General features: G+C 43.9%; 1 protein-coding gene and 1 non-coding gene across 2 annotated transcripts in view; both read left to right on the forward strand.

Moving 5' to 3' along the window:
• The first annotated feature begins 7025 nt into the window (after positions 1–7025).
• Positions 7026–12618, forward strand: part of rapgef4a (Rap guanine nucleotide exchange factor 4a) — a 57005-nt gene continuing 51412 nt past the window's right edge. Inside the window, exon 1 of the mRNA XM_057852439.1 lies at positions 7026–7097. Coding sequence (XP_057708422.1) covers positions 7031–7097 — 67 coding nt within the window. The 5' untranslated portion in view covers positions 7026–7030. The remainder of the gene's footprint in view (positions 7098–12618) is intronic.
• trnas-cga (transfer RNA serine (anticodon CGA)) lies at positions 7037–7118 on the forward strand. The gene has a single exon. It is a non-coding gene; the product is annotated as a tRNA-Ser (tRNA).

The following is a 12618-nucleotide window of genomic DNA, read 5'->3' on the forward strand; positions in this document are numbered from 1 at the left end:
TCGGCTTGGGACAGGTAGTGGGCGAAGGAGTCCAGAGCTGGGCTTGGTGGACGTTTTGCTGCGCGCACATACTGTACAGGCTAGGACATAGGATCTAGTATCTTCTGGCATGGATGGCCACCAGAACCGCTGGCGTAGGACAGCCAATGTCCTACGGATGCCGGGGTGGCAGAACAGCCGGGATGAGTGAGCCCACTCCAAGACCTGGGAACGGAGACTCTGGGGCACAAACAGGTTAGACTGGGGACCGGCTCGAGGATCTGGGTGCTCAGCATGGGAATCCTTTACTTTGCGCTCTATCTCCCATTCCACGGAGGCCAGGAAGCGGGTTTGAGGAAGAATCAGCGCGGGTTCTTCCTTAGGTTCAATGGTTTGAAATTGGCGTGACAAGGCGTCGGGTTTTGTGTTTTTGGAGCCTGGGATGTAAGAGAGCACAAAGTCAAAACGGCAGAAAAACAAAGCCCACCTGGCCTGTCGTGGATTTAGTCTCCTAGCCGCCTTGAGGTACTCCAGGTTCTTATGGTCAGTGAGTACGAGGAATGGCTCTGGTGTGCCTTCCAGGTGGTGACGCCATTCTTCCAGAGCCAGTTTTACTGCTAGGAGCTCCCTGTCCCCAATACTGTAATTGCGTTCAGCGGGTGAGAGCCTGCGGGAGAAAAAGGCACATGGGTGGATTTTGCTATCGGCGGGCTGGCGTTGGGAGAGCACTGCGCCCACCCCCGACTCTGAGGCATCAACCTCCACAATGAACTGGAGTGACGGGTCGGGGTGGACCAGCACGGGGTCTGAGGTGAAACGACTCTTGAGGTCACTAAAAGCGGCGTCTGCAGCGTCGGACCAGAGGAACGGTTTGGCGGTGGAAGTGAGGGCCGTGAGGGGAGCTGCAATCCGGCTGTAATTGCGAATGAATCTCCTATAGAAGTTTGCAAAACCGAGAAAGCGTTGTAGTTGCTTCCTGTCAGAGGGGCGAGGCCAGTCCAGAACAGCAGTCACTTTTGCCGGGTCCATTCGTAGCTTCCCATGCCCCACAATGTAGCCAAGGAAGGCAGTTTCGGGAACACTGAACTCGCATTTCTCGGCTTTTACGTACAGCCGGTTCTCTAGCAGTCTCTGGAGTACTTGACGGACATGGTCCTCATGTTCTGATGGGGTGCCAGAGAACACCAGAATGTCATCCAAATACACCACGACGAACTTGTTAATCATATCACTCAGGACGTCATTCACCAAGTTTTGGAAGACTGCAGGGGCGTTAGTGAGCCCGAATGGCATAACAAGATATTCATAATGGCCCATGGGCGTGTTAAAGGCAGTCTTCCATTCATCGCCTTCCTTAATACGGACGAGGTGGTAGGCGTTACGTAGGTCGAGCTTCGTAAAGATGGTAGCCCCGTGCAGGGGGGTGAAAGTGGAATCAATAAGAGGAAGAGGGTATTTGTTTTTAATTGTGATTTCATTCAGCCCCCGGTAGTCGATGGTGGGTCTGAGGCCGCCATCTTTTTTATTCACAAAAAAGAACCCTGCCCCGACAGGGGAGGAGGAAGGGCGAATAATACCTGTGGCCAGGGACTCCGTGATGTATGACTTCATGGCCTCCCTTTCTGGTAGAGAGATGTTGTAAAGTCGTCCCTTGGGGAGGGTCGCACCAGGCAGGAGAGAGATGGCACAGTCGTACGGACGGTGAGGAGGGAGTGACACCGCATGGTCCTTACTAAAAACCAGTCCAAGGTCATGGTAGCCTTCTGGCACTGCGGAGAGGTCAGGTTGCGTCGGTTCCTGGACCGAACAGGTAGGCACTAAGGCAGATTTAAGACAGTGTGAGTGACAATAGTTACTCCATGCAGTTAACTTAGGGTGGGTCCAGTCTATGGCGGGGTTATGAGTTCTTAGCCAAGGCAGACCAAGAACCAGAGGTGTGCGGGGACTACGGAAAACAAAAAAGGAGCTCACCTCTCGATGGTTGCCAGATAAGAGGACATCAACGGCTTCGGTCTGTCTGCTCACGCTGAACAGGGGCTGTCCGTCCAGCGCAGTAGTCTTTAAAGGGGCAGGAAGCGGGTGTGTACGCAACCCCAACTGGCTCACCAAGGTTTGATCAATGAAGTTTTCGTCGGAACCACAATCTACAAGGGCGGTGACCGTGCGGGATTGGCCCCTCCAGGACAGCGTGGCGGTGAGCTGGAGCCGGCGTGAGGAACTGTGGGACATGTGGCTCACCAGTCGTCCCTCCTCTAATGGTGAGCCTAGCAGTTTCCCGGACGCACCAGGCAGCTGCGAATAAAATGCCCCCCTTGCCCACAGTAAATACACAACTGAGCGCTGTACCTGCGAGTGCGTTCCTCCTGGGATAACCTGGCGCGGCCCAACTGCATTGGTTCAGATTTGTCAGCAGGGGGCAGTGTCGCCTGAGCCGCATCAGTGGCCTGAACAGGGAACGAAGACGGGCGTGGAAGGGCAGCTAGGCGCAGGCCGGGGGGGTTCGGCGGTTCCCGGCGTTGTCTTCTTCGCTCCCGCAAGCGATTGTCAATTTGGATCGCCAATTTAATAAGGTCGTCCAAAGACCCAGGCTCATCCCGCGTGGCCAATTCGTCTTTGAGGGACTCAGTTAAGCCGCGGGTGAAGATCTCCTGTAGCGCCGCATCGTTAAAACGGCTCTCAGCGGCCAACGTGCGGAATTCCACCGAGAATTCTGCGACGCTCCGTGACCCCTGGTGAATGGCCATCATCCGCTTGGCAGCCTCTTTACCACGAATAGGATGGTCGAAGATCTTTCGCATTTCATCGGTGAAGTGGGCGTATGAACTACACACCGCGGACCCCTGCTCCCATATAGAGGAAGCCCAATCGAGAGCCGCTCCGCGTAGGCATCCGATCAAATAAGCAATCTTTGTTCGGTCCCCTTGGTACATGGATGGCTGCTGTTCGAAGACGAGGCTGCACTGGACTAAAAAAGCACGACATGTACCAAGGTTGCCATCGTAAGGAGACGGAGCCGGGACGTGGGGTTCCCGCGCCGCAGCTGTTGACGCCAGGTTAGTTACGGGAACATGACTCGGCGAAGCGGCGGTGTGGCGGAGGGGAGGCGGGGCTGTGCGTGCATGAGGCAGCGGCGTGAGTTGTGCCTGGATGGCTTGAAGTGACTCAGAAATGTCCGTTACCTTACTGAATAGATATTCGATTGCTTGGTGGTGGTCAAGGAGTGACGTGGGCGAGCTGGCTGTGTTGTCCGTGGGATCCATGATGGCCCGATCAAACTGTTAAGGTGCGAGAGCAATAGGGGATCCCAGAGTGGACACACAGTGGTAAAAAATGAGCAATCGTTTATTGTAGGTCACAAGGCTGTCTTGGGTGTAGATTGCTGGGAGCGGAGCAGGGGAGCTGACGTGGGAGCTCGGAAGGAGGCAGGCGTGGAAGCTCGGAAGGAGGCAGGCGTAGAATCCGACAAGGGGCGCGCAGAGAACAGGACCTGGGGCAAGAGCAAAGTAGTCGTGAGCCGGGAATCAATGATATCATATAAGGAATGCGAGAAGCAACTGACGGCGAAACCAGACGAGTTGATCGGGCGACGAGGTGGAGCGTCTGCTGGGCTTTTAAAGCTGGCTGATGTTCATTGCTCTCAGCTGTGGCCGCTCCACTCGTCTGACCTGCAATCAGCTAAAAACATGCACACCTGCTGGAGGTGGGCATGTCTCAGAAGGAGGGGGAAGAGGACCTAACATATACAGTACTGTGCAAAAGTTTTAGGCAGGACACCTGCCTAAAACTTTTGCACAGTACTGTATATTTTTATTATATTATGTATATACAGGATATAATGTATGCATATATTTTCCCCAAGTGGAAGCTTCCATGATCCTAACAAATCTAATAATTAAAAAAAAAATATGCAGTACTGTGCAAAATTTTAGGCAGGTGTCCTGCCTAAACCTGCCTAAAACTTTTGCACAGTACTGTATATATTCTGTAAAATAAATTGTTCGAATGGAAAGATAAGACACAAGATGGATATATACATTCAACATACGGTACATAAGGACTGTAGTGGGCATTTCACTCTACTGTCATTTAAATCTGTCTATGCTGTCCTCACTCCGAAGCGTCTACTTTTTCCAAAGCTAGACAGCTAGTGAACGACGCCTTAATAATCAGACTTCTTCCTTTTTCATCTGATTTATTAATAAAATGGCCTCAAACCATTGTCCTCTTTAGACCGTCGTAAAACTACAAAAAAAAGTACACAAGCATTGCATTAGCAACAACGTTAGCTTAGCACGCTATATAGGTTCACTAAACATAAACAAAAAGCGTCTCATACAAAAAATATAACATTTCGCTTACTAACATAATATGTACATTCTTTACAACAACCATACTTACGGACAAATGTTGTCCAAGGATCATATAAGCACAACATTACAATGTAGGCGTCAGCCCGAGACGTAGTGCAGCCATATTGAACTGGCAAGAAAAACAATAAACCATGTTGCAAAGCGACCACAAGAGTTCGCTGTTGGACAGCACAAAAAACCTTGCTGTAAAACTTACTAAAAGGCAGAATACTGTCTGACATGTGCGTTAATTGCGTGAAATATTTTAACGTGATTAATTTAAAAAATTATTACTGCCCGTTAACGCGATAATTTTGACAGCCCTAATTTATTTATTTATTTTAAGGTGAAAGAGGAGGTAACAACGCAAAGGTTAAAACTTAGAACACATCAGTACTATATGAATGGGCGTTGCCCAGACTGCCGTTAGTACTACATCCAGTTTTCTTTGGGTGGGCAGAGCGTGTCCGTGGGTGGGCACTGCCCACCCCAAAGTAACACTCTGAAGTAGTTTTTTTTTTTTTTTTTAATAATAATAATAGCAAATATGTATATAATAACAGTAAATATTTAACTCATTGCATGCTATTCACTAGAGTTAGACACAGAGAGGCGAATGAACATTCATTCGTTTGACCCTCCCAATCAAAAAGGATTGGATGTTTAGTATCGTCAGCAGCAGCCAATGAGCTAATGGGTGCCCTTTAAGGGTAGAATAAATAAAAAAATTAATTAATTAAAAAAAATCATAATTTGTGCATGAAAGGGTTAAATGAATTAGACGTCTATCACCATCAATGGCATGCAATGAGTTAAATACTATAAAAAAAAATAATTTGCAGCTTGTTCTGGATCCCATCCTAGCTAACTACGGATAGTAGGTAGGGTACACCCTGAATTGGTTACCAGCCTTTCGCAGGGCACAAGGAGACAGATAACTATTCACACTCGTGCACACTGATACCTAGGGAAGTGTTCAATCAGCCTACCATGCATGTTTTTGGGATGTGGAAAGAGATCAGAGTACCTGAAGAAAAGCCACCCAGACACTGGGAGAACATGTAAGCCCAACACAAGAAGGCTGGAGCCCGGGATTGCACTGTTGTTTCCAGATTTTTGAGGCAGACGTAATAACCTCTCACCCCCCGTGCCGTATTCTGCAATTAGTTGATCTAATTAGCCAGCCGGAAAAAAAAAAATCTGGCTCTTAGGATCAATATGGAGACATCCCTAGAATATACCTTCCAAATTTGATTCCGATGTGTGCACCAATAATGGAGGAGTAGCAATTTAGTTAGTGTCCCAAGAACAAAACGAGCGAGAACTTGAGACCTCTCTCTGGCAGTCTAAAAACTACAGATACAACTAATGATCCATTATGATGTGCTATACACGATCAACAAAACGTCCATTAAAATATATAATTAAGATAAAACAATAGTGTTCAATCACCATTAGCCTTAAAAAAGTTTTCCTCTTTGATCAAATCAGACCATACATTGCTCATTTCACATTATCATTTTGCATAGTGCGGGTGCAGCACTGTATAATTCATTTAAATCTCCTTTGACTATAAGGAAGGTGCTTTCGTCAAAGCTTCACTTGTGGTTGCTGCAAGATGAGTTAAAAAGAAACCCAATTCAGTTTTAATTTATTAATTTCACTTTTTCATAGATTCCAGCTTGTTCGGCTCATTCAATGTATGTTTTTAAATGGACACATTCATCTTGAGTGAGACCGTCCAAGGTCTCCGGGTGGCAGACAACCTCCTTTTTTAAATGATCATCCACTCAAAATGAAAGGACACATGAAAGTACATGTTGTCCATTGCATTAAATATTTGCTCCCATCTGAACACTCTGCAAAAGCCAGCAAATATCTCAATTATCAGGGACTTATGTAACAACATGCATAATGGACTAATAAAAGTGGCATAACCAGATGGTGATCTATTTAGCATTCATTTTTTTGCAGGGCATGAGCACTTTTTCCACTCGCCCGAGGTCTTTGACAATCTTCATATTTAATCATACAACACATGAAGTATGGATAACTTATCATAGTATAATCACATTTTTACTTTAAGACGGTATTTTGAAATTGACCTAATGATCAGATTTGCTTAAAAACATTCTGAAAGCAGGACTGGCTTTTCGAACAGTAGATTCAATCAGACTTGTAAATAACTGTTTTGAATAGTCAATCAGACATCTTGGAAACGGCATTTCCGTTGGTTTTATCTGACCTCTCATTCCATTTGAGACAATCAAATCTGATAGGCGTAGAGATTTATTTGGCATTTTAAAACAGCTCAAATGTATTATTTCTCAATGCCTGCTGTCTTTTTGGACAATGACTGCTTTCCACACGATTCTATTTTTATGCAGATTCAAATATTTAGGCAGAAGCCGCCATGGGCACTTGAGTTCTCTGGTATGAGCGGAAAATATCTGAGGCGTGTCAATTATCGCTGCTCCAAACAACATTTCCTTTGGAATTTAGACTTGCTCCTTTAAATAGACACATGTAAATAAATGCTATAAATAGTTTAAAATTATGTTTTGAATAGAAACTCTAATTTGATCAGTTAACACAGCTGAAATACAGATCCTTTCACCAAAACCATTATATTGAGTGATTTATCTCACCCCTGTAAGTTGACAGCGTTTTTCATTTTTTCTAGACGGATGTCCTCTGGTCACATGGTGGTCACAATGGCTGAGAGGTTAAGGTGTTGGGCTCGAAACCCAATGGGGTTTCCCTTCACAGGTTAGAATCCTGTTCGTGACGATGTCATCTTTAGATATAATGACCTTTATAATTTGGTAAAGTGCTTGCTTGGCTTTCTCAGCAATACTGTGGATGGGAAATGTATGCACGGTATTCAAAAATCCTCCTGATGAAGTGTCAATGTAGTTATAAAGTCCTCAATAAGTTTCCTCTGAACCAGGTTTTGGATCCATTGTATTAGGACCGATTAATTTTAAATGCTGATCTGTAGGTTAATGTTGCTTGCAGTTTAGGCGTTAGCCACTCTCTTGATCTTTTTCCTTCTATCTCCTCTTTTGCACACTGCGTCTGTTGCATACACTTGTCATAACCATAATTTTGTGGTTGTCAACTGATCGTCAAACCAGTTGTCAGTCTAAACACCAAGTTGTCAATCCAAAGAAGTCATTTGTCAATCAATATTGTTATCAATTTAAACTTGCCTTTTTTCACTGATAACTACGGAGCCCTGCTGGTACCAGGGTAGAAAAAAACTCACAGATTACTTATGACTTTTTTTCTCCAACCCTCACACCTGGCAGGCTTTATAGATAACACAATTTGCCTCACCACAAAAAGTCTGTGTGTAATTTGAAGCAATTCTTAAAACCACTCAATTTTTCCATTTTAATTAAAGGTAGAGATAATAGAAAAGAACATGTCAAAGTTATGTGAAAGATGATCCTCATTGTGTTTGTGTTAATACTGTATAGCTAGTATGTCTATATAAACAGCATTGGTGTTCCTACTGATTTTGAATGGGGAAAAAAAGTTCACCACTCCCATGTTCAGGCAATGATATGCCAGAATTTCACTTAGGCTTGGTTCATACCGCAGGTCTTAATGCACAATTCCGATTTTTTGTCATGTCTGTTTTTTTTTGGGCGTGCCTGTTCAGACTGCCGTTGCCTATAGAGCCCATTCAAGTATTACGCATGCGCAGTAATTCGCAGTCCGAGAGGCGCTGTGCAAACTGACCCGGATGCGCAGGAGCATCAAAACAAATGCTGGCTCAACGTCATTCTGGGGTGATCATATTTTGATTTCCAAAAAGAGAACCCAAATAACAGACATAAATGATCCCCATTTAGTCTTATATTCAAAGTTTGTATGGATTGATAGCATGCACGCACTGTGCGTGCATGGCGCACACATATAGACCCTACTCACCTACGTCACAAAATGACGTGTCACTGTATCCGGCCGCCATATTGTCCGTCATTTTTTAGCCCTATTCTCAATGGTTTCAATTAGTCGTGCAATTTATAGAGCAATTCATGGAAGCCCCGGTGTTATCTGACGCTGTAAACTCATTGGATGCGTTGCATAAAAGGTGTAATGTGGAAAAGCTTCGGTCGATCCATTCGCCAGATCCATATTTGATGCCTAAATCGATGTTTTTCGACCCGCTGTCTTCGCCGTCTCTGCCTGACATCTGCTACCCTGATATTTACAACTATCTTGTCCACACAAAATCAGCCTATTCTCACGAAAGTTTGAAAAACTGTAAGAGCTTGGAGGCTTATAAATACTTTGTTGCTGGTTGGGTGAAACAGGTCCTCGTCCACGAAAATTCGGCAGGAATCTATCTTGTGCTCGGGAAGGTGAGTTACGAAATTTTCAATTCAAAATCTTTTGTTCTTGCTAACATCCACTGTCAAGTCTAATGTATTTCATGTCATTTGTCAATGGAGCTAGGGCTTTTAATGTTTATATGGTTTAGCGATAGCACTCTCACTACATACATATATAATATGTAATAAATATGAAGTGCGATAGCACTACTCCAGATTGTCCCTAGTTGAATTTCTTTTTTGGCTTTTGACCTCAATAGTGAAATTGTAAATTAATTGTATGACAACTGTCTTATTATCCCCTTATTATCCCCCCTTGCAACCGACCGCCACACACGCCTTCACCATTTTGATTATTAATGTTAATGAGCAGAATAACACGCCATAATAGGAGGAATTTACGTAGCGGTAATGCGTCAACACGACGAGTTGACGGACAATATGGCACGGGGGCGTGGTTGTGACGTCATGCGAGTAGGGTCTATACGGACAATTTGCCCTGACTCTCGGCCATGTCAGCAAACTTGAAATATTGCTCATTTAGAACACAGAAAGAACTCCCAGCCCCCCATTTTTTTTTCATGACTGTTGTCAAGCTCGCCTCTTCCCTAAAAGCTGCGTTCAAGCTAGGCGCTAACTAATGCACAGCTCCACCGCTAACGTAGCGCCTGTCTCCCTCGCGCTTTGCTGACGTAATTTCTGCATGAATTCCGATTTGGGGGACTTGACAGTTCAGACCGCAGCCACATTCTGGGAAAATGTAGCCAAGATCGGATTTTAACCACATACAAAAGTGATCTAGATCAGATTTGAAATGGTCCACTTATATGCGACCTGTCCCGTTCAGATCATCAAGTTAATGCCTGACTTGAGTTGGAAAAACACACACACACACACACAAAAAATCGGATTTGTGCATTAAGACCTGCGGTATTAACCTAGCCTCAGTCTCTGTTTCCACACTCTGTACTTACACATACATTTAGGGAGTCGGGCGGTCGGACGTTCATTTGAATGTTTTTTTTTCTTCTAATTTTTTATGTAGGTCAACACAATCAACAAGATAACACATTTACATGGTGTTAATTCTCTGTCCCACTTCGCATGAGCCATTTACTGCCTCGGGTTTCCTATTCATCATTCTTTAGACCTTATGATCCACCCTGTGTTAGAACTGAGGAACTACTGGTAAAAAATATAAAGAATGAGAAAATGTACTGTATATGGCCCCAATAGCCACCTTTCTTTGCAGGAATGCTTTGACTAAAGTAAATGAATCCCAACTACAGTGGAGCAAATAAGTATTTAGTCAACCACTAATTGTGCAAGTTCTCCCACTTGTAAATAGTAGAGAGGCCTACAATTGTCAACATGGGTAAACCTCAACCATGAGAGACAGAATGTGGAAAAAAAAACAGAAAATCACATTGTTGATTTTTAAAGAATTTATTTACAAATCATGGTGGAAATTAATTATTTGGTCAATATCAAAAGTTCATCTCAAAACTTTGTTATGTACCTTTTGTTGGCAGTAATGGAGGCCAAACGTTTTCTGTAACTCTTCACAAGCTTTTCACACACTGGTTGCTGGTATTTTGGCCCATTCCGTCATGCAGATCTCCTATAGAGCAGTGATGTTTTGGGGCTGTCGTTGGGCAACACGGACTTTCAACTCCCTCCACAGATTTTCTATGGGGTTGAGATCTGGAGACTGGCTAGGCCACTCTAGGACCTTGAAATGCTTCTTACGAAGCCACTCCTTTGTTGCCCTGGCTGTGTATTTGGGATCATTGTCATGTTGAAACACCCAGCCACGTCTCATCTTCAATGCCCTTGCTGATGGAAGGAGATTTTCACTCAAAATGTCTTGATACATGGCCCCATTCATTCTTTCCTTACACAGATCAGTCGTCCTGGTCCCTTAGCAGAAAAACAGCCCCAAAGCATGATGTTTCCACCCCCATGCTTCACAGTGGGTATGGTGTTCTTCGGATGCAATTCAGTATTCTTTCTCCTCCAAACACGAGAACCTGTGTTTCTACCAAAAAGTTCTATTTTGGTTACATCTGACCATAACTCATTCTCCCAGTCCTCTTCTGGATCATCCAAATACTCTCTAGCGAACCGCAGACGGGCCTTTACGTGTACTTTCTTCAGCAGGGGGACACGTCTGGCAGTGCAGGATTTGAGTCCCTGGCGGCGCATTGTGTTACTGATAGTAGCATTTGTTACTGTGGGCCCAGCTCTCTGTAGATCATTCACTAGGTCCCCCCGTGTGGTTCTGGGATTTTTGCTCACCGTTCTTGTTATCATTTTGACGGTGTGATCGAGGGAGATTATCTGTGGTCTTGTATGTCTTCCATTTTCTAATAATTGCTCCCACAGTTGCTTTCTTTACACCAAGCGTTTTACCTATTGCAGATTCAGTCTTCCCAGCCTGGTGCAGGTCTACAATTTTGTCTCTGGTGTCCTTCGACAGCTCTTTGGTCTTGGCCATAGTGGAGTTTGGAGTGTGACTGACTCAGTTTGTGGACAGGTGTCTTTTATATCAATAATGAGTTAAAACAGGTGCCATTAATACAGGTAACGAATGGAGCCTCGTTAGACCTCGTTAGAAGAAGTTAGACCTCTTTGACAACCAGAAATCTTGCTTGTTTGTAGGTGACCAAATACTTATTTTCCACTCTAATTTGGAAATAAATTCCTTAGAAATCAAACAATGTGATTTTATGTTTTTTTCCCTCACATTCTGTCTCTCATGGATGAGGTTTACCCATGTTGACAATTAAAGGCCTCTCTAATCTTTTCAAGTAGGAGAACTTGCACAATTGTTGGTTGACTAAATATTTATTTGCTCCACTGTATAAGTACTCATACTAACTATCTGAAAATAAATAGGTCATAGGGCTGGGCGATATGGCCTTAAACATGTATCACGATAAATTGAGCAGATTTATCTCGATAACGATAAATGACGATAAATTCGCCCAAGCGGACTGTTATATAATTTGAAAATCTGAATCAATGCATGAAATACAGATTAACTATTTCTTGTTGATTTATTTACCAGCATTCAATTTGATATACTGTATTTAACAATTGTACATGCAGTCTAAACATTAAGTTTATAAAAATGTAAGCAATAAGAATTCAAGTATGAACATTTATAACAGCGTGTATGACTTGAACAATGTACATTGTCAAAATCAACATGCCTGTGCAAACATGTAATTGTAACACAAATGACTTGCAGCTTGAACAGTACACTTCAAAAAGACAACTTATTGTTAATGGCTGCTGTGACATAATTATTAAATACAAGTGTTTACTTTATGGTTTAAGGGTTTTTTTCCCCCCAGTGCATTTTTTAATAAATGCACGCACAATAAAAATAGCTGGGGCCATTTCTCGGTCATTATAAGTTTTGCCGTTGGATTGTACTTTATGCTGAATGCTTTACCATCACAAAAGCTATCAGAGGAATCACACACAGACAGATACAAAATAACGCCACATAGTAATTGCTAGATGCAGTCCGTGCCCAATCCACTCATTAAGTTCAGCCGTTTCGACAAGGTTAGAGCCGCTATCCGACTCCATAACGTTCATTTGTAGCGTTAGCCGCTAGCTAGCGTTAGCCTGGCTACCAGTAGAAAGCACTGAAAGCACCATCTCCGGAAATCGTGAGAACAAAGGAGGACAGCGGGTGAAAGCCCGTCTGGATGCCACCAAGAGTCTACTAAATGTCGGTTGAAAGTTTGGTGAACCTCCCTTAAGTCACACTCCATCACGTTTTGCTTGTAGCGTTAGCTGCTAGCGTTAGCTTACCGGGCTTTTGTTTGATTGGCTTCCTGATGATCACGTGACTCCCTACGTAAGCACATTCACTGCTTTCTTAAAGGGGAATGAACATAGACGAACAACACAGAATCAAAGCGGGATGAAAA

Source organism: Corythoichthys intestinalis, chromosome 12 (assembly GCF_030265065.1).
Source record: "Corythoichthys intestinalis isolate RoL2023-P3 chromosome 12, ASM3026506v1, whole genome shotgun sequence".
NCBI lineage: Eukaryota > Metazoa > Chordata > Actinopteri > Syngnathiformes > Syngnathidae > Corythoichthys > Corythoichthys intestinalis.